This window comes from Hippoglossus stenolepis, chromosome 14, assembly GCF_022539355.2.
Source record: "Hippoglossus stenolepis isolate QCI-W04-F060 chromosome 14, HSTE1.2, whole genome shotgun sequence".
NCBI lineage: Eukaryota > Metazoa > Chordata > Actinopteri > Pleuronectiformes > Pleuronectidae > Hippoglossus > Hippoglossus stenolepis.
The window spans coordinates 690436-709723 of record NC_061496.1 but is presented as its reverse complement, the minus strand read 5'-3'; the positions used below and the strand labels follow the sequence as shown (position 1 = coordinate 709723).

Below are 19288 nucleotides of genomic sequence, written 5' to 3'. Positions count from 1 at the left end.
CCTCTCCTGTCCTCCGTCCTCTCTCTTTGAGGGCCCGGGGCCTCTCCGTCCTCCGTCCTCCGTCCTCTCTCTTTGAGGCCCCGGGGCCCGGGTTAGGGTTTAGGACTTATCTAGTGGCCCTCAAAGGGTCACCGGATAAGTCCCAGAGGTCAACACACGATTCACAGGAGACGACAGAAGATAAATCTGATTCTGTGCTTTTCAAATGTTTTTCAATTAAAATACTAATATTGAAGTAACATGATTACAGTAATGCAAAGTAAGAGTGAGGTGGAGTAAAAGTATAAAGTTTCTTAAAAAGAAAATACTTCATACTTGAGTACATGTACATGGTTACTTTCCTCCTTTGGACACCACGGATCTGCTCAGTAAATGAAATGTGACGTGATGAAAGTAGTTCTCAGTGCTGTAACCGTTACCTCCTGTAGTTCCTGGGGATCCTGGTGGTCATCCTGCTCCTGCAGATCGCCGCTGGAGTCGTGGGATATAACTTCACTGACATGGTAATGCTGCTATGATGGGACAGGAAGTAATACTCAGATGGACTACTGAAGTAAAAGTAATTGTACTACAATGTAGAAATACTCCGATACAAGTAACAGACTTAGTATTGAAACATACTTGAAGTAACCAGAGTAGTTTGTGTTTGATCCTGGGGGCGGAGCTGTGCACGTGAGTGAGTGTTGTGTACGACGTTCTGTGTGGACGGCTCGTCTGTCCAGCTGAAATCCAAACTGTCAGGACGGGCTCCAGCTCCGCCTCCGTCCTAAATGGAGGAGTGAGGGATCTGAGCAGAGAACTTGAAAGTTAGCGCCCCCTGCTGGAACACGTGCAGACGTCCGAACTAACTGAGTGTGTGGTTCAGGTGATGGAGAGGACGGAGAGGCTGATGATGAAGGCCATCGTCAGATACAGGGAGGACCGGGACCTGGAGAACGCCATCGACTTCATCCAGAAGAAGGTGAAGGAAGAAGAGTAGCGTCAGTTGGTCAGTGGGTGGCGCTGTGGCACTGACTGCTCTCTCTACAGTTTCAGTGCTGCGGCGTGGAGAGCTTCATGGACTGGTCCCGTAACGTCTACTTCGGGTGTTCGGACTCGAACCCCAGTCTGGAGGCCTGCGGAGTTCCTTTCTCCTGCTGCATCCTCCTGCAGAACCAGGTCAGGCCTGAGGAGGGCGCTGTGACATCTGAAATCTGTTCACGTGAGGTTATCAGCTCAAACAGGTGATAATCATCAGGGCCGAGGGATTTCAATCCTACATTTGATTTTGTCGGTAACGGTGAGAAATGATCAAACAGAACCACAACGTCTAAATATGAACCACGTGTTCCTTTCTGAGGTCGTAGAAGTCGTTACCACGGCAACGTCCTCAAGATTCATCTGTTCTTAAGGGTTTGAACATTAGTGGAGTTCAACAATTTTGTCCTGCAGATGGCGCCAGAGGAATCAGTGAGTCGTAGATATCTAAGGGTTCATCCTCTTTACTGCTTTGTTGATTGTTATGAAGAACTGAGACTGAGAAGTGGGGAGGACGAGAAGACGTTGGGCTCCGTCTCAGCTCTGTGTCGGTGTCTCCTGCAGACGGTGCTGAACACCATGTGTGGTTATGGGATGCAGGAGCAGGAGGAACGTGTTGCCGCTCAGGACGTTTTCACCATCGGCTGTTTGGAGAAAATCGTCTGGTGGACCAAGAAAAACCTGCTGCTGGTGGCCGGTCTGACGGCTGGTCTGCTGCTGCTCGAGGTTTGTCTCAGAGGTTAGACCACAGGGGTTAGACCACAGGGGTTAGACCTCAGAGGTTAGACCACAGAGGTTAGACCACAGGGGTTAGACCACAGGGGTTAGACCTCAGAGGTTAGACCTCAGAGGTTAGACCACAGAGGTTAGACCACAGAGGTGAGACCACAGAGGTTAGACCACAGAGGTTAGACCAAGGGGTTTGTCTCAGAGGTTAGACCACAGGGGTTAGACCACAGAGGTTAGACCACAGAGGTTAGACCACAGGGGTTAGACCTCAGAGGTTAGACCACAGGGGTTAGACCACAGAGGTTAGACCACAGGGGTTAGACCACAGAGGTTAGACCACAGGGGTTAGACCTCAGAGGTTAGACCACAGGGTTAGACCTCAGAGGTTAGACCACAGAGGTTAGACCACAGAGGTTAGACCACAGAGGTTAGACCACAGAGGATACATCACAGAGGTTAGACCTCAGAGGTTAGACCACAGAGGTTACATCACAGAGGTTAGACCTCAGAGGTTAGACCACAGAGGTTAGACCTCAGAGGTTAGACCACAGAGGATACATCACAGACGTTAGACCTCAGAGGTTAGACCACAGGAGTTAGACCACAGAGGTTAGACCACAGAGGTTAGACCTCAGAGGTTAGACCTCAGAGGTTAACCACAGAGGTTGACCTCAGAGGTTGGACCCCAGTGTGTGAACAGGTTGTGGGTGGACAGCAGCAGCTCTGGTCTCTGAAGCTCTGGTTCTCCTGCAGGTCTGTATGATCATTCTCGCTGCTGCTCAGACCTCCAGGATCAAGAAGGCCCGAGGGCAGCAGAGAGCGAGCGCAGAGAGGAGCCGGTCGGAGAGGAAGGAAAGTGTCTGGCTTCCTGCGTTTGCAAACTTCGACGAGGACGAATAGAGTCGAGTTGTGACGGATGTGGATTTGTTGTGGTGACGGATCAATAATCAATAGAAACATGTATAATAACGACATCAGAATGTGGATGGAGCGTTTACACTGTGAATCTGAGGCTCCACATATCAGCAGGATGATCTACCTCATGTGAAATCCTCTTTATGTCACATCTCTTATTAGAATAAGTTTTTATATCATTAGCACTCAAACGACTTTTACTTGTTGCTTATAAAATATTTAGCGTTTGTGATTCATCACTGTCATGAATCAATCTTGAGCTGCAGTGTGAAAAGATATATTTTTATATTTCAAAAATCTGTTGTAGAGAAATTCAAAGTGAACAACAACATATGTGTATTTTCTATATTAAAGCTTCTTTGTTCTCTTGGTGAATTAACTTATCATTCATCATTTCACGTTCAGGTAATTTGATGTTTTCCTCTTTAAACTGTTTAATCTTTGTTCCTGATTTAAACCAATAAAACCTGTTGGGTTTTTCTCTGTGGAAACTACAGGAGACTTCCTGTTCTGCTGGTGACCCCTAGAGGCTGCTTTGTGAACTGCACACCACAGATACTCCTGAAACATCCTTTAGCTTCACTTTGATTCTCATCTGGAGAAGTTGTGAACGTTTAAATCACCTCGAGATGTAAAGCTTCTGACTCAGCGGCTGCAACGACAACATGCCTCTTTCATTTAAAGAATATTTGACAAACAAATATCATAACAAACAATAAATGGTGAAGCCAGTTGAACCAGGGACCTGATGTCCCCTGTGTGTGGGCCCCTGTGTGTGGGCCCCTGTCTGTGGGCCCCTGTCTGTGGGCCCCTGTCTGTGGGCCCCTGTGGTATGATAACTACATGGCTCAGCCCCTGCCTCTTTCTTTTCATTGTGATTTCTTATTATTTTGAAAAGACCAGTGGAAGTGAGGCAGAGCCCCTCAGGGAACCTGTTGTCCCTCCATGTTAATCTGTGGAGCAGGATTAGCCGCTGAGGCACCTGTGGCTGCGCGTCGTCGCAGGGATTCAGTCGCGTGCAGCCTGACGCTCACTTGATTGGATTAATGGCTGCAGGGCTGCGTGAGGGTAAAAATAGCAGCAGAGATGATGTCACTCTGTAGTTCAGCTCTACGTGTTCACATCCTCGTGTTTTCATTCAATATCTAACGTGGTTTGTTTCAGTTTGTTTTTGACTCAAACTAATGCAGCTCTGTGGGAGAAAAAGCTGGATCGGCCCAAAGGTCCGGACCCAGAAGCTTCTGAAGTAAAACCATTAAACCCAAAGATTCATGTTCCTACTTTAAAGTTCAATGTGTGAGAAGGTGAAGTAATTTACATCATGTTTGAACAAACTTGTGACTTCTATGAAATGGACGAATCTTCCAGAAAAAAAAAATCCAAGAGTTTGTTCATTTAAAGTTTCTCAAAATGACAGATTCTGACTGTTGACATGATTCTGAATTCAACATGAGCTGCTAACAGAATATTCCTGTTAACTGTTACATCCACTGCGTCATGTGTCCAACTTATTGAACATATCCAATCACTCCATTATAATCATTTCCCTTCAAACGTGTTAACCACGGTTTCTCCCTCACTCCACGAATGTGAGTTCTTCTCAGCAGCAGCCGGGGGGGTGCACAGGTCATGTGACGTCGTATGTTGCTGTCGTAAAAAATGCTGTGAAAACTCCAACAACTTGTCGACATCATGAGACTCAGTCTGCGTTTGATCTAATTCAGGCTCAGTTAATCAGAACACGATGTTTACAAGTCAGAGCCTTATTCAGATTAGAGTTTTATTCTGGTTAATATCAGAATATCAGTGACTCTGCACCCCCACTAACGCTTGATGAGAAAAGGGTTCCACTAACTTCTAACTTCTGGTATTTTCCATAAAGAACTTTTAAGTGAGACTCATCGATGAGTTGTATTTCAGTGCATCTGTACTGAGATGACATGTGTTTAGCCTAGCTTAGCATCATTAGCATTACTGCTCTGCGTCTCTAACAGAGCGAGTTGGACCCAGATCAATTCAAACCTGAATCTTGATCCTCACCGTCACTTTTTTTCTGTTTCTTCACCTGTTCACTGAACATGATGATGTACATCACACCCACAATCTTTGTGCTAAGCTAGGCTAACCAGACCATAGACTGTATATGAAGATCTTTATAATTCATCTACAGTATTATTGCTGTGATTAAACACAGGTTCAGTCGCAACACGAACAGAAACATTTCTGTTTCACTGAATGAAAGAGAGAATTCTGTTTATTAACAGTTTTCAAATATAAATAAACAAACAACACAAACATATTTCATAAATAAAAAATCAACACGTATGTACAAGATGAAGTTTGAGGAAAGTGACGGTTTGTGTTGGCAGATGAACGTTGAGGTTTAAAAGAGGATCAACAGTCAGATTAAGGCAGATCTACGTTTTCACGTTGAAGCAACACAACTACTCAACAGTGAAATCCGGTCAAGGAGCACTTCACAGCGAACACACAAATATCTGGTGTATTTTAACTTTACACCTTTAATTCCTCCTGAACGTGGAGAAGATCAAGATGCTTGGGCTTCACTGTCGGGAGCCGTCATGTCGTCCATGTTCAGTTTCTGAGGTTCAGACAAAACAGCAAATCCTCAAATTTGAAAACAAAATTGTTTTCAAAAATGACATTAAAGATATTTATTTTTTATTTTTTGTTGATCGAAACATTGTTGGAATCCTACTCTTCAATTAACCAAAAATAAAAACAACCAAATGAAATATCTGCAGTTATATTCCCCACCTGATACTTTAAATGAGCCACGTGGACGTGATGCAGTTCGGATGAGATGCACCAGTGGAAACAGAGTTTGTGTTTCCACTGATCATCAATGAATTGAAGCGATTTGTCACGAGAGATAAAACACAACTCAAACTAGCATCTGTTCACGTTTGTGCTAGTGACCGTGGGAAATTCCCATAATTCCTACAGCACTTAGTTTACATTGAAACATTCAATCAAAACAAGAAGAAAATAAAGCACGTAAAGTTGGAACGCATGCCAGCATGCTGTCGAGTACAAACCAGCCAGGAGGAGGAGGAGGAGTCTGCGAGATGAAGAGCACTTGATTCATTCAGCTGTCTGATTGGGCGGATTTCCCTTTAACCCTTCAGTCAGTCTGAAGCAGTGAGAACCGGCCAATCACAGTCCAGTCAAAGTGAGTGTAAGCACCCGAGTTATGAACATAAGACAAGAGAACAAACGGCAAAACGAAGGAGTTCATCCTGTTGGTAGATTCCAGATAAAACACCAGCTGACGGATCTTAGTTTGTGGATCCAACATGTTTTAGCTTATTTAGGTGAAATGTAACATTTGATCCAATGTGGTTTCTTCAGTGGTTTCTACCGTCTTCAGATCATCTTTCTCAACACGAAGACACTGGTTCTGGCTCTAAAGTCCAAGTTAAGATGAGGAACACATTCAAACTTATCCACCTAAACAAACAGGACCAGAATTTATTCACGGTACATCTGGACAAATGACCCTCGCTCGGCTGGGCGTCGTCTACAAGAGCCCCTATGGTTTCCAGAGGTCTCGGGTCCTAAACCGATAACAAACCAGTTCAAAAGACAAACAATGCTACTGACTATCCATCTAAACTCTCTGCATAAATCCCAGGAGTCACGGTCGTGGTCGTCCAGACGTCTTCCAGGGTCGGCATCTACGACGCTCCTTTGCTGAACGCCGTCATCGTGTGGAACACATCTGAACAAGCGTATCCTGGTTGTAGTACAGAACCGAGCCCGACACGCACTGGTCCATCAGGTCTTTGGGCCAAAATCGTATCTGGGACCGAACTAGAACTTGGGCCACAAATACAGTGAAAACCCACCAGTGGAGTTCTGGTTGAGATAATGACACTGATTCCACTGTAGAACACCAGAAAGGAAAGGGATCCTGAGGGGGCTCTGTCTTCTAGGTGGCGCTGTCGGGCCACATGAGGAACCTGCAGGTGCTCCAGGGACGGTGTTGTGTTCCCATAATCCTCCAGTGCAGATCAGGCTCGTGTTCATCTGTTCATCGCTTCAACATCAACCAGAGACGCTGTCAGACTTTCCCAAAGTGAGCTCGTTAGGGTTGAGGGCGGGTTTGAATCAAAGTGACGTCATGGTCTGTTTGCCCTTTGACCCCTCACACTCTCATCAGTGAGCAGGAAAACAACCGAAGCTCCAGTCACCTGAACCGTCTCCGTCACGTTAAGAAGGAGCTTCTTGCTCCGTGTGCAGAGTCCCTCACTTCTCAACGCTCCCGTTCACTTGGCACTGAGACTCGAGCGGACTCGACCGGACGCTGACGTGTGATGTGGCTCCGTCTGTTCCCATCAAACCTGACAGATGTTGTAGTAGACGGTGTGGGCGTGGTTCTCACCTGCTGAGTCGCCCAGCGCATCGAACATACAGTCTTTGTGTGTGTGGATCTCTGTCATTGGCATGTTGATGCTGTGGGAGTTGTGAGGAGTCTGGGTTCCGTAGGACGGCACAGACTGGAAACAGTAAAACACACAGGAGAACACGCGTTAGCGCCACACAGTGGCAGGTGGTTTCACATCTTTGATACAAACTTCAGTAAATAAATAATACAAATATCTCAGGATGAAAACGAGGAGCCAGGACACAGGCGAAGACGTCAACTTGAAAAGACAATTAAATTCCAGAGCTTTTGCCGATAAATGCCGGCGCCGGCGTCAATGTGATAAAAAACAAAAACGGGAATTTCTATTAGGGCCGAGAAACAAGTTAGAAATAATCATGATATTGAGTTGAAGTCATATCACCATATCAGCGCTAATTTCTATGACTCGTCTCCTGCACCACACGTGTGTCCTGCGTGTTCTTCACATGTAAAAGATGAATTCCATAGAAAGTCCAGAGGCCACAGTTCATGTTTGAAAACAGCTTCATTCTATATAATAATTAATTTCATGTTGATCTCTGACAGTCTGACCAAAGCGTGGATCTTAGTTTGTATCAGGATGTTGTTTTTACCTTTCCAGTTTCACTGAGAGGGAAATCTTTCCGACAGAGGTGGGCGATGATTCCTGCAGCGAGGGCGTCACCGAGGACGTTGATCATGGTCCGAAATCTGTCCCTGCAGAGGCAGAAGAGACCAGAAGACACCGTGAGACCACATCAACTTCAGACAATGGATTTTATGTCTGATTCGCTTCCACTTTCACCTCATGTACATATGTGACATTTCATAATAAGTACTGTTACTTACAGGATCCAATCAATGGCCACGATGAGTGTGATGTCATCAGGCGGTAACCCCACAGATGTCAGTACGATCACCATGGTAACCAGCCCAGCCTGGGGAATCCCTGCTGCACCAATGCTGGCGGCTGTAGCCGTGATGCTGCCGGACAACAGGTGGAAATGAAGAGTTTGTTCAAATGTCTGAAAATATTTAATCTTGAGCAAAAACTTTACAAAGTTAGTTCCCCAGTTATTCAAGTTCAGTTCAGTCCAGTGGCTGAACTCACTCACTTAATGAAAACTGTCCATCTGTGGCTCCTTGTGAGACACATGGAGCAGGAGGTGGTTTCTAGTTTCTGTTTCTGTCTGAGAAACGAATCCTCACTTATGGTGATATCATCCCGTGGTTGATCCTTCAGAGACACCGGTGCTGTTCTCTGTGACTTTTTAGGACCTGAACTGTCTCTAAGACAATCGAAGTTGTTTTAAAGTAAATAGGACCTATGGTCAATCCTGTTTTTTTTAAATGGGGCTTTTTATCACCTTGAATGGATAGGACAGAGTAAGCTTGTGAAAGGGGGATAGAGAGAGAGAGAGTGGGGGAGGCAGCTCTACCAGGTAGGCTGTACGCCGCCCCTGGTCAATCCTGTTAACCCTCCAGTTGCTGTTCAGGATCAATTGAATCACAGATGGAAATTGTTGGTCTTGTTCTTAACGTTTGATTCCTGAGTTGGTGCTAGCGTCTCAAACTGAGATCCTGAACGGACCTGGAAATGTTGAGGATGATTCTGCAGCTCTTAAAAAATGAATAAAAGAATACAGACTTGGTATCAAAGGAACTTTAGAGTGTGTTGCTGTTGTTGTACCTGATGGTGACCAGCTGACCGAAGTCCAGCTCGTAGTCGTTAACCTGAGCGATAAAGATGGCAGCCACCGCCTCGTACAGCGCCGTGCCGTCCATGTTGATGGTGGCTCCAACAGGAAGGACGAAGCGAGCAATCTGTCGGTCGACGTTGCAGTTCTCCAACAAACACTTCATGGTGATGGGCAGCGTGGCAGAGCTGAGGACGGACGGCATTCAAATAAAACTTCCAAGAAGAGAAATGTGAGCGGCAGATTAAAGCAGGACTGTCCTGGACTCTGACCTGGAGGAGGTGGCCAGGGCGATCACCAGGGCCTGCAGCAGCCCGCGGATGTAGGTGAACGGGTTCTTCCTGGTGAGGATGAAGTAGAAGAGAGGAAGCAGGATGAGTCCATGGACAAAAAGGCCTGCGAGGACGGTGATGCCATACCAGCCCAGCTTCTTCCCCAGGGTGCTCGGGTCCTGCATGTCCAGGATCTTCCCAGCCACCAGGAAGATGATCCCAAAAGGAAAGTACCTGAGAGGACAAAGTCATTGAGGGTTTGTCCTCTGGAGAGCAGGAATGGCAATTTCATGGCAATCTGAAAGTTAGAGTTCTTAGATATTTCTTTCTTTGTTCTTTGGCCTGATGATACTAAAGAAGTCAAGGAGTCATGGGGTCAACCTCCTCTGCAGATAAACACCCAGCACTAGGCTGAGGCTCAGCTCAGCTCATTACGTCATGTTTGGACTCCGCTGCTGTTTTTAATCTGCTCAGTGGCTGAAGCTGCAGTGGGAGGAGCCCTGAAGCAGTGATGTCACCGCCGGCATTTTTTAACCAGCTGACAGGTCATCAGGTCAAATATCCACGGATCATTCAGCAGAGAGACACTGAGGCCGTCACCACAACTTTGTCCAGTGTCAGAGGGACGTCCTCACTAAACTGGGGACGGTGTCGGTTCCACACGAAAAAACAACTGATCAACATTGAGTCCTAACGAACAATCACAGCATCGTTAAAGAAACAGACACAGAAGCTGTTTGGAGCTGAAACTCACCAAACAGCAGCGTTGATGATCTTCATGACGCACTCGTTGATGCACTGACAGACGTTGACCAGCGGAGCCCCTCGTTCTCCCATCCTGCCCAGCAACAGACCTGCAGCCACAGTTTATATTCACATCATCACCTGATAGATTTTAAGGCTCGTGTGAAGATCGCACTGCAACAACAAAGGATATGAAGCAGGAGGAGTTCGATCATAACAATATGACTGAGGAAAACTGGACTTTTGGACCAATCACAGGAAGTAGAGACAGCATGAAACAGTAGAAGAAGAAAAAGAAGAGGAAGCAGCTGCAGTCTTCCCCTCCGACAATGTAATGTTTGAACCATGGGTTAGGGTGAGGAGTACTGTAGTACTGTAGTACTGTAGTACTGTAGAGTACTGTGCAGTACTGTAGAGTACTGTGCAGTACTGTGCCTGAAGGTGCTGATGCTGCTAGTAATACCACCATGATGTTACCATGGCAACCAGATGAAGCTTCATTCATTTTCTCCATTCAAACAGAAAGACTACTACCCCCCCAACTGACAACACGCCCACGTCAGACGCCGTCTACAAACCAATCAGAGTCAAGTATAGGAAGACTCCGCCCACATAGGTGATGACGACAGGACGTACTTTTGACAGACACAATTCTTCTGCCGCGTGCGGTCACGTCACTGAGCATCGTTCACATCCTTCACAGCAGAGAAACGTCAGGCATGAAACCATCAGTCAATTTATTGCTGGATTCATGTTTTTGTTTTATGACAAATAAAAGAAACGTCTTTAGTTGCAGCTTCTCTGACGTGAGACTTTGCTGCTGAGAGGGACAGTGGACGTCTACGGGACTGAGACGTATCTACCTCTGCACAAACATGTCAACAGATTAAATGAGGTTTGTGTCTCAAATAATCCAAATCAACAATGGTGTTGTTATATGTTGGTTTATTTCCAACAAGAACCAAATAGAAGTGATAATGTGCCAACGAAGAAGGCAGATGCTGCTTCATGTGGGTAAAACTGAGAAGAACAGTGATGTTGATTTTGATGTCAAAATTACAAATTTAAAAGGTGAAGTCTTAGATAAACTTCCTTAGACATTAGAGGTGAAAACTTTGGGACTAGATCAAGTTTTCTAAGTGGAGCACAGATGTGTTGACCCCGTCCTGCTCACCCATGGTTGCAGAGAAGATGACGATGCCAAGGACGTTCATTTGTTGGCTGCTGCCGGGTTTCGTCTTGTACGTGATCTCTGGGGGCGGAGTCAGCTCCAGGTACACCGTCCGACCTTTAGGGTCGTTCTCATCGGGGACGAGGTAGACGAAGTTGGGCTGAACGGTTCTGGTCGGGACTTTGAGGATGGGAATCAGATCTGTTTTGTACTGAAGACACAGAGTTTGTTACAGGAAGAAACAGAACAACGATGAAAGAGTTTGTTCTCAGTTGTTTCTCTTACCTGCTGAAATGTTGCTTCAATCAGATTCGATGGAACCATGTTTCTGTGGAGAAAAGAATCAAGGTCTTTATTCACTGATCCTCTGTGTGTGTGTATATATATATATACACACACATACATAACAGTATACGGTTATACCCAGTATAAGTGTCACGAGGCAACAGGCGTGACACTGCAGTGTAAACAGTCCAGATCAGCTGACCTTCAGCCGAGGTCAGAGGTCAACGGGATGATAATGCGTTCGACCTGCTCATGAGGCGGCAACAAAACTGGGCGTGTTTTTTTGACGAGGCACGAGGGCGTGGTCTGCCAACGTGCCACAGCAGAGATCATCACATCTCACGGCCGCTGACTCGGTTAATCTGTCACTCATCCCCGCAGGATTACTAAAAATACACCGATCAGATCCGACTCTAATTGGATTGATGAGAGTGTCGGTTTGTTTTCTGCGTATTGTTGATCTGAGTGACGTTCAGTCAACCATCAGTCAAAAGGTGACGACTGCCTGAAACCTGCAGGTGTCTTGGTTGTGAGAGTGAGGATTCAAACCAACATCACGTATGTTGTCGGTCACATGTATGATGAGGGTTATGTTGTCTGCTGAACAGCTGTTAAAGTTTCCACTTTGGATCCAGAGGATTTGATGTATTTGTATTTAAATAAAGTCGTTTTCTGATCCGAGTCTGAAGCTTCGTGTTTGTTCCACAGTTCCCTTTGATCTGTTAGTTCTGGTTTCACATTGAAATTTAAGGACTAAAGAATTCTGTCATCACCTACGTGAGTCTACCTGTACTTGACTCTGATTGGTTTGGAGACGGCATCTGATATGGGCGTGTTGTCAGTGGGGGGGGTAGTAGTCTATCTGTTTGAAAGGAGGAAATGAACTAGACGCTTTATCTGCTTGCCAGGGTAACATCATGATGGTACCAGCATCAGCACCTTCAGGCGCAGTACTCCACAGTACTACAGTATTCCACAGCACTACAGTGCTCCACAGTACTCCACAATACTACAGTACTCCACAGTACTCCAGTACTCCACAATATTACAGTACTACAGTATTCCACAGTACTACAGTGCTCCACAGTACTCCACAATACTCCAGCACTACAGTATTCCACAGTACTACAATGCTCCACAGTACTCCACAATACTCCAGTACTCCACAGAACTACAGTACTCCACCAGTTCAAATGCACCAAATGAACGTCCTTGTGGTTCAAACATTATATCGTCGGAGGTGAAGACTTCTTCTTCTTCTTCTTCTTCTTCTTCTTCTTCTTCTTCTTCTTCTTCTTCTTCTACTGTTTAATTCTGTCTCTACTTCCTGTGATTGGTCCAAAAGTCCAAACTATCCAACAAAGTGTTTTCACTCTGGAACAGAACCAGGTTCAGTTTGATCCAGACCCAGAACACCTCTCCTGCTCTGAGGAACCTTTCACACCTGAGTCTGAAGCTCTGAACCAAACCAGGTGTGAACGAGTTAAAGAACTTTCACGTTGTTTTGCTGCAGTGGATTTTTTCCTCTCACAGAATATTTGTGAACATGAAACAACACAAACTACACATTCATGCAACACAACCTCACAGGTTTCATGTGACTGCGGCAGAACAGATTCAAACCTGACGCACTGAGACAAACATCAGCTCTGACCTTTGACCTGTCTCACCTGATGAGGTCGATCAGGGCGTCGGCCGAGGTCATGACGGGCCCCCCTCCCAGCCGGTGGCTCTCCATCTCCGTCCCCACGCCGGGTTTGATGATGATGACGAGCATGATGCCGACCACTACGGCGATGAAGGTGGTCCACAGGTAGTAGGTGACGGTGAGCACGCCCATCCGACAACACGCCTTCGACTCCATCGACGACAGACCCGACATTAAACTGCACAAAGGACGGACACGTGTCACTGATGTTAGCGAGGTGGACCAAATAATAAAAACACATAGAAACATGAGTCAACACGTCTGTAACACACAAACTGCAGCACTGTTTATTACACTGATTTACATGTATGTGGGCGTTCCTAATAATCTGCCAACTCAAAGTACATCTATATACACACATACACGATCGTATCTGATCGTCTGCTTCTCGTCTAAACATCAGAAAAACAGAGATAGAATTTAAACTGATGTGATTTCAGTGAGAATTGAAAACCGATAATGCAAAATAAAAAAAACAAACACAAAAACGTTTGATGAAGTAAAAATCCAGGAGATGTGATCAGATCTCATAGAAGTGACCTTATCAGAACTGATAATAATAATAATAATGATTAAAAAAGGAGAATAGTTTGAAAAGTGTGTGAGTCTGATTTGTTATTTTCCGTCAAAATACCCAATAAACTGGGATTTTCCACTGAGCTGTGACACAGAGTCATAATATAATAATATAATAATTCAGAGTTTGAACAATCGTCAGTGAAAAGACGAATAAATGAATAAATGTTTGAGATGTTCAGTTTCTGTGATTCTGAATTGAAGATGTTCAGATGTGATGAAGAAGCTGAACTGAAGTAAAACCTTTAATATCAGGAACAAAGGCCTCTGGGCCCCAAGGGCCCCAGAGGCCCCAAAGGCCCCAGAGGCCCCAAAGGCCCCAAGAGTCCCCAAGGGCCCCAGAGGCCCCAAAGGCCCCAGAGGCCCCAAGAGGCCCCAAGGGCCCCAGAGGCCCCAAAGGCCCCAAGAGTCCCAGAGGCCCCAGAGGCCCCAAAGGCCCCAGAGGCCCCAAGAGTCCCAGAGGCCCCAAAGGCCCCAAAGGCCCCAAGAGTCCCCAAAGGCCCCAGAGGCCCCAAAGGCCCCAAGAGTCCCCAAGGGCCCCAGAGGCCCCAAGAGTCCCAGAGGCCCCAAAGGCCCCAAGAGTCCCCAAAGGCCCCAAAGGCCCCAGAGGCCCCAGAGGCCCCAGAGGCCCCAAAGGCCCCAGAGGCCCCAGAGGCCCCAAGAGTCCCAGAGGCCCCAGAGGCCCCAAAGGCCCCAAGAGTCCCAGGTTGATCCCAGACCAGCTGCATCTACAGGATAACATTCAGTTACATTGATTTGATTTAAAATAAATTAATAAATACATCTCACAGTTATTTACTTCAATAATCAAGTGATGGCTCAATGAATGAAAAAGTCTGAACTCATAAGTTTCTGAATCTCAAGTTAACATATTTTTATTAAATCATTATTACAATTGGGAGATTTGGATGTTGAGCTCGCTGACAAATCATCAAATAATCACATGTGACCTTTTCATTTTCAGTTCATTTTCTGACGGCTGGTTTCTGTGGAGATTATGAAACTGAAGCACAGTGGGCATCAGTGGGGGCCAGTAAGGGCCCGTCAGTAGGAGGAGGAGGAGGAGGAGGAGGAGGAGGAGGAGGAGGAGGAGACGCTGGATGTAGACCTACCTGGACGTGATGAGAGGAAGAATGAGCATCTTCAACATCCTCATCAGCAGCTCTCCAGGAAAAGAGAAGTAGATCTTGGCCTGTGGTGAAAAATAGAAATGTTTTAGAGAACATTTGAATGTTGGTGTTGATCTCAGTCAATCACTCGATTCATGTGTAAAAGATCAGAGTGATCACACGTTTCCTTTTCCTCGGATTGAAATGTAGTGTGAAGAAATGTAATCATAGATATTTCTATTTATGGTAATGATGTTATCAGTTTACTATCACTGCAGGATCCGTGTTCTTAACATGACGGTCTAAATGCTGATTTAAAGCCTGGGATATAATTTGGGAATATTCTTCATTAATTTAGTTTTGTTTGTTTTAAGGTCGTCAGAGGAGATAAGTTAGGAAGCAGTGAAGCTCCTTTCCTTTCATTAAGGATGGTCTGATGCTTCCTCTCCTAAAGGAGACAGGTAAGGAAGCAGTGAAGCTCCTTTCCTTTCATTAAGGATGGTCAGATGCTTCCTCTCCTAAAGGAGACAGGTAAGGAAGCAGTGAAGCTCCTTTCCTTTCATTAAGGATGGTCAGATGCTTCCTCTCCTAAAGGAGACAGGTAAGGAAGCAGTGAAGCTCCTTTCCTTTCATTAAGGATGGTCTGATGCTTCCTCTCCTAAAGGAGACAGGTTAGGAAGCAGTGAAGCTCCTTTCCTTTCATTAAGGATGGTCAGATGCTTCCTCTCCTAAAGGAGACAGGTAAGGAAGCAGTGAAGCTCCTTTCCTTTCATTAAGGATGGTCTGATGCTTCCTCTCCTAAAGGAGACAGGTAAGGAAGCAGTGAAGCTCCTTTCCTTTCATTAAGGATGGTCTGATGCTTCCTCTCCTAAAGGAGACAGGTTAGGAAGCAGTGAAGCTCCTTTCCTTTCATTAAGGATGGTCAGATGCTTCCTCTCCTAAAGGAGACAGGTAAGGAAGCAGTGAAGCTCCTTTCCTCATCATTCAGAGAATTCCATCAGATGTTATGGCTGAAACACTTCAGGTCGTTTCACTCAGGTAAGAACCACCCGTAACATTGCTAATGCTAATGTTTGCTAATGCTAGCCGCTCTCTTTTCAGTTATTTAGGTCAAAGACGTTTAGTTTGTTTTTAAATATCTTTACCTAGAAATTAACACTTCACTTAACATCTAGCCTAATGTTAGCTTACGGCGGTAATAATTAATATTAACTTCACCTTACAAAGTGTTGAATGTTGTAAAAAGACGGATAAAACTATGAGTCAAATATAAATAATAAATATAAAAACAAATATTTGATACTTTTTGAAAAAATATGCACAGAAGCTTTATTATCATTATGAATTATATTTGCTTAAATAAACAGTGAAAAAACAAATAAAATTCTCCTCGACAATAGAGTTTAACAGCAAAGTTGAAGATTCAAAATTTAAATGTCAATGATGTTAATGGAAAATGAAGAAAAGTATCAACAGCAAAGTATCAAAGGACAATTTAAAAACAATCAATGGAAAATCAGGAAATATAAATGAGAATTTGAAAAAGAAAAATATTACTGATAAGTTTAAAGAGAAGAATCAACATAAGAGCTGAAATATTGAGTTGAGTCCTGATGCAACTAGAAATTTAAAAAGAAAGTATCAATGGGAAATCAAGGAAAGCATCTTAATGGAGTCATGGAAATGTCAAAAGAAAATATTATGGGGACTGAAATTTTTAATCAAGTCCTGATTGGGAATCTAAAGGAAAGTTTCCAAATAGTCTTGGTGATAAATCTGAATGTTCAGAAATCTAGTAAATCCAGACAGGAAGTGACATTTTAAAAATAAAGGTATTATGCAGAAGATTTAGAGACAAATATCAAGAGGACATTTTGAATGTAAACATGGCAACTGAAATATTGAGTCCTGATGTAATTTTTAAAAACAAAGTGTCAATCTCGTGCAGGTGAATGATCAGGTGGGGGGGACCCGAGCTGAGTGGTACCTGTGTGGAGAGCTGGGTTCCTCTCAGCATGAAGCCCAGCGTGCAGCCCGTCAGCACCGCGATGACGGACAGGGTGAGCAGCCCGTTCCTCCGGCAGAACTCCTGGATCCTCCGCCGCAGGTCCGACTTCCCCGTCACCCGGAGGAAAGTCTTCATTTGGTCCCCCATCGTCCCCTCTGTGCTCCCGGGACCACACGAGCCGTTGACGGAGCCAGCCTCCTCCTCGCCACTCGGTAACAGAAGCTCCTCCATGGTCCAGTGTGTGCAGTTGGCAGGGTGACAGACCTGTGCGAGCCAAAGACTGGTTAGCCTTTTCCCCTAAGGATTAACTCATCACGATCAGAGCCACCAGGAGCCTGAAGGCCTCCTGCAGCCGGCTCCAGACTTACCAGGACTAAGAGGCTTAGAGGAAAGTACCTCACACGCCTTTGTTGTGGCATCTGGTCCTGGTCTCTGCTGCTGCTGGACCCAATCCTGCTGCTGGACCTGGTCTCTGCTGCTGGACCTGGTCTCTGTTGCTGCTGGACCCAATCCTGCTGCTGGACCTGGTCTGTTCTGCTGGACCTGGTCTCTGTTGCTGCTGGACCACCTGCTGCTGGACCTGGTCTCTGTTGCTGCTGGACCCAATCCTGCTGCTGGACCTGATCTGTTCTGCTGGACCTGGTCTCTGTTGCTGCTGGACCTGGCCTCTCTTTTACTCCTGTTGATGAGGTGTCGGGATCAGTCTAAAGTCTTCCTTTACACAGGAGCCTTTCAGGAACTTTGGGGCCCCTGGGTAAAAGGGACCTGGGGGGCCCTGCACTGAACCGAAGTGATGGACAGTTAGGGACATGGGGCCTTGATTGACAGTTTCCATCCATGGTGTCGTTAGAGTCTCCTGTAGGAAACTGTTCAAAGAATTTAAGGAGCTTCTCAGGAAATTATCCTTTCTGTGGACTAATGTCCTCAGCCAGTCTCGGGGGCCCCGTCTCAGCTCGGGGCCCCTGACGTCTCTGCCTTCACAAAAGCAGCAACGCTGCAGTTCCTCAGATGTCCACTAGATGGTGGTTCAGGATAGGGTCTTCACCTTCACCTTCTCTGTAAAGTACCTTGAGATAATGTATATTATGATTTGATGATATACAAATAAATTGAATTGAATAAAAAATTACACATCAGTTGATATCAATAATTATCATGATAAATGTCACATTAATTATTTTAAGTTAAAAGATGATTTTTACTTGGTTTTAAACTCTTCTGTATGAGCAGAGAATCATAAACATGTGTTTACAGTATTATATCCACATGTATTGAACCTTTCTTATTAAATGATCTTCTCAACGCTACCTGATCGCTGACGGAGCATTTTAATGATCACAGTGATCGGGTCCAGATCGTGACTTCAGGACCAATCAGAGCTGGAAACTGTGTCAATAAACAGTCAGACTCATCATTACATTACATTTCCTTTAGGTGACACTTTTCTCCAGAGCGACTCACAATCAGTGCATCAACCATGAGGAACAAACCAGAACAACAAGAATAGAGAAAGTACAATTTCTTCAAAAAAGCTAAACTACAAAGTTCTATAAGTTAGTGACATGTAAGTGCTTCTGAATAGTTAGTTTAAACTTTTATTCAAGGTGCAGTCTGAAGAGGTGTGTCTTTAGTTTGCAGCAGAAGATGTGTGGACTTCCTGTCCTCATGTCCATGTGGAGCTGGTTCCACCGTTTAGGAGCCAGGACAGGAAACAGTGGTGATGTAGTTGAGTGTTTAGCTCATAGTGGGGGAGCAACAAGCCGATTGGCCGATCATCAGCTCTAATCCAATCACTGCTGAGCGTCTGGCTTCAGGTCTGGATCAGGTCCGACAGGACGAGGAGCTGGGGGACAGGAAGTAACCGGGATGTTATGGAAGAGGGGGGGGGGCTAAATCCCACAATCTGGACCTTTAAATATAAATAAATATACTATTGACTACAAGCTGACTCGACCAATCAGATGACCAGATCCAGACTTGGACTTCTGGCCAGTGATTGGACCAGCTCCTGATCTCACCCCCCCTCCTCTCAAACTGTGACATCATCACCTGGTGTGTTGCCTCATGGCTGCTCTCTTCCGTCATGTAACTCAGGAACGAGTCGAGTTCGTGAAAACGTCGTGGATCAGATTCACGAGCGTCATGACGTCAGCTGAGAGGAAACATGACGTCAGAACACGATGTGGAGAACAACTCAGAGAAACAACCGTTCACATCAAACAAACACGTTTAACAATGACTGATGACACTTTAATTTTCCAGTAATATCAAATTGAGTCAAAAATACAAACAGTTCGAGATCACAAGATGAACAAATACACCAATGATAAGTTACATGGATGAACCCCAACAGGTCCCAGTGTTAAAGTTTGTTATCAGCAGGTTTTAATAAATTAAAGAGTCAAGCTCCAGAATCACTTCACAACAGCCTGAATATAAACTCAAAGGTCAGTTTATTAGGTACACCTGTATAATCCACAACCTGCTGTGTCTCAAATCAAACCTTTACCGAGTCTTAAATGTTTTTGGTGACATTTAGTCCGTTATGTGTTTATTACTGAGGTCACAGTTACAGGTCAGAATATTACATGATCCCTTGAGGGCCTGCTCACTGATCCTTCTGTGACTGGACTCTATTATATTAATAAT

General features: G+C 45.1%; 3 protein-coding genes across 8 annotated transcripts in view; 1 reads left to right on the top strand and 2 right to left on the bottom strand.

Annotated features, from left to right (window-relative positions):
* Positions 1 to 19288, bottom strand: part of LOC118121592 (receptor expression-enhancing protein 6) — a 719670-nt gene that overhangs the window by 22812 nt on the left and 677570 nt on the right. The window lies entirely within an intron of this gene.
* zgc:113223 (uncharacterized protein LOC541424 homolog) lies at positions 153 to 3036 on the top strand. Its single transcript, XM_035177595.2, has 5 exons — positions 153 to 503; positions 866 to 961; positions 1030 to 1158; positions 1582 to 1743; positions 2500 to 3036. The coding sequence occupies exons 1-5, from the start codon at positions 501 to 503 to the stop codon at positions 2644 to 2646; spliced, it is 537 nt and encodes a 178-aa protein (XP_035033486.2). The 5' UTR covers positions 153 to 500; the 3' UTR covers positions 2647 to 3036.
* LOC118121402 (excitatory amino acid transporter 5) lies at positions 4898 to 17061 on the bottom strand. Its single transcript, XM_035177266.2, has 12 exons — positions 17008 to 17061; positions 16619 to 16903; positions 14635 to 14714; positions 12909 to 13124; positions 11239 to 11281; positions 10957 to 11164; positions 9793 to 9892; positions 9039 to 9272; positions 8760 to 8954; positions 7919 to 8053; positions 7684 to 7786; positions 4898 to 7181 (listed from the first exon to the last, which is right to left on the bottom strand). The coding sequence occupies exons 1-12, from the start codon at positions 17056 to 17058 to the stop codon at positions 7020 to 7022; spliced, it is 1812 nt and encodes a 603-aa protein (XP_035033157.2). The 5' UTR covers positions 17059 to 17061; the 3' UTR covers positions 4898 to 7019.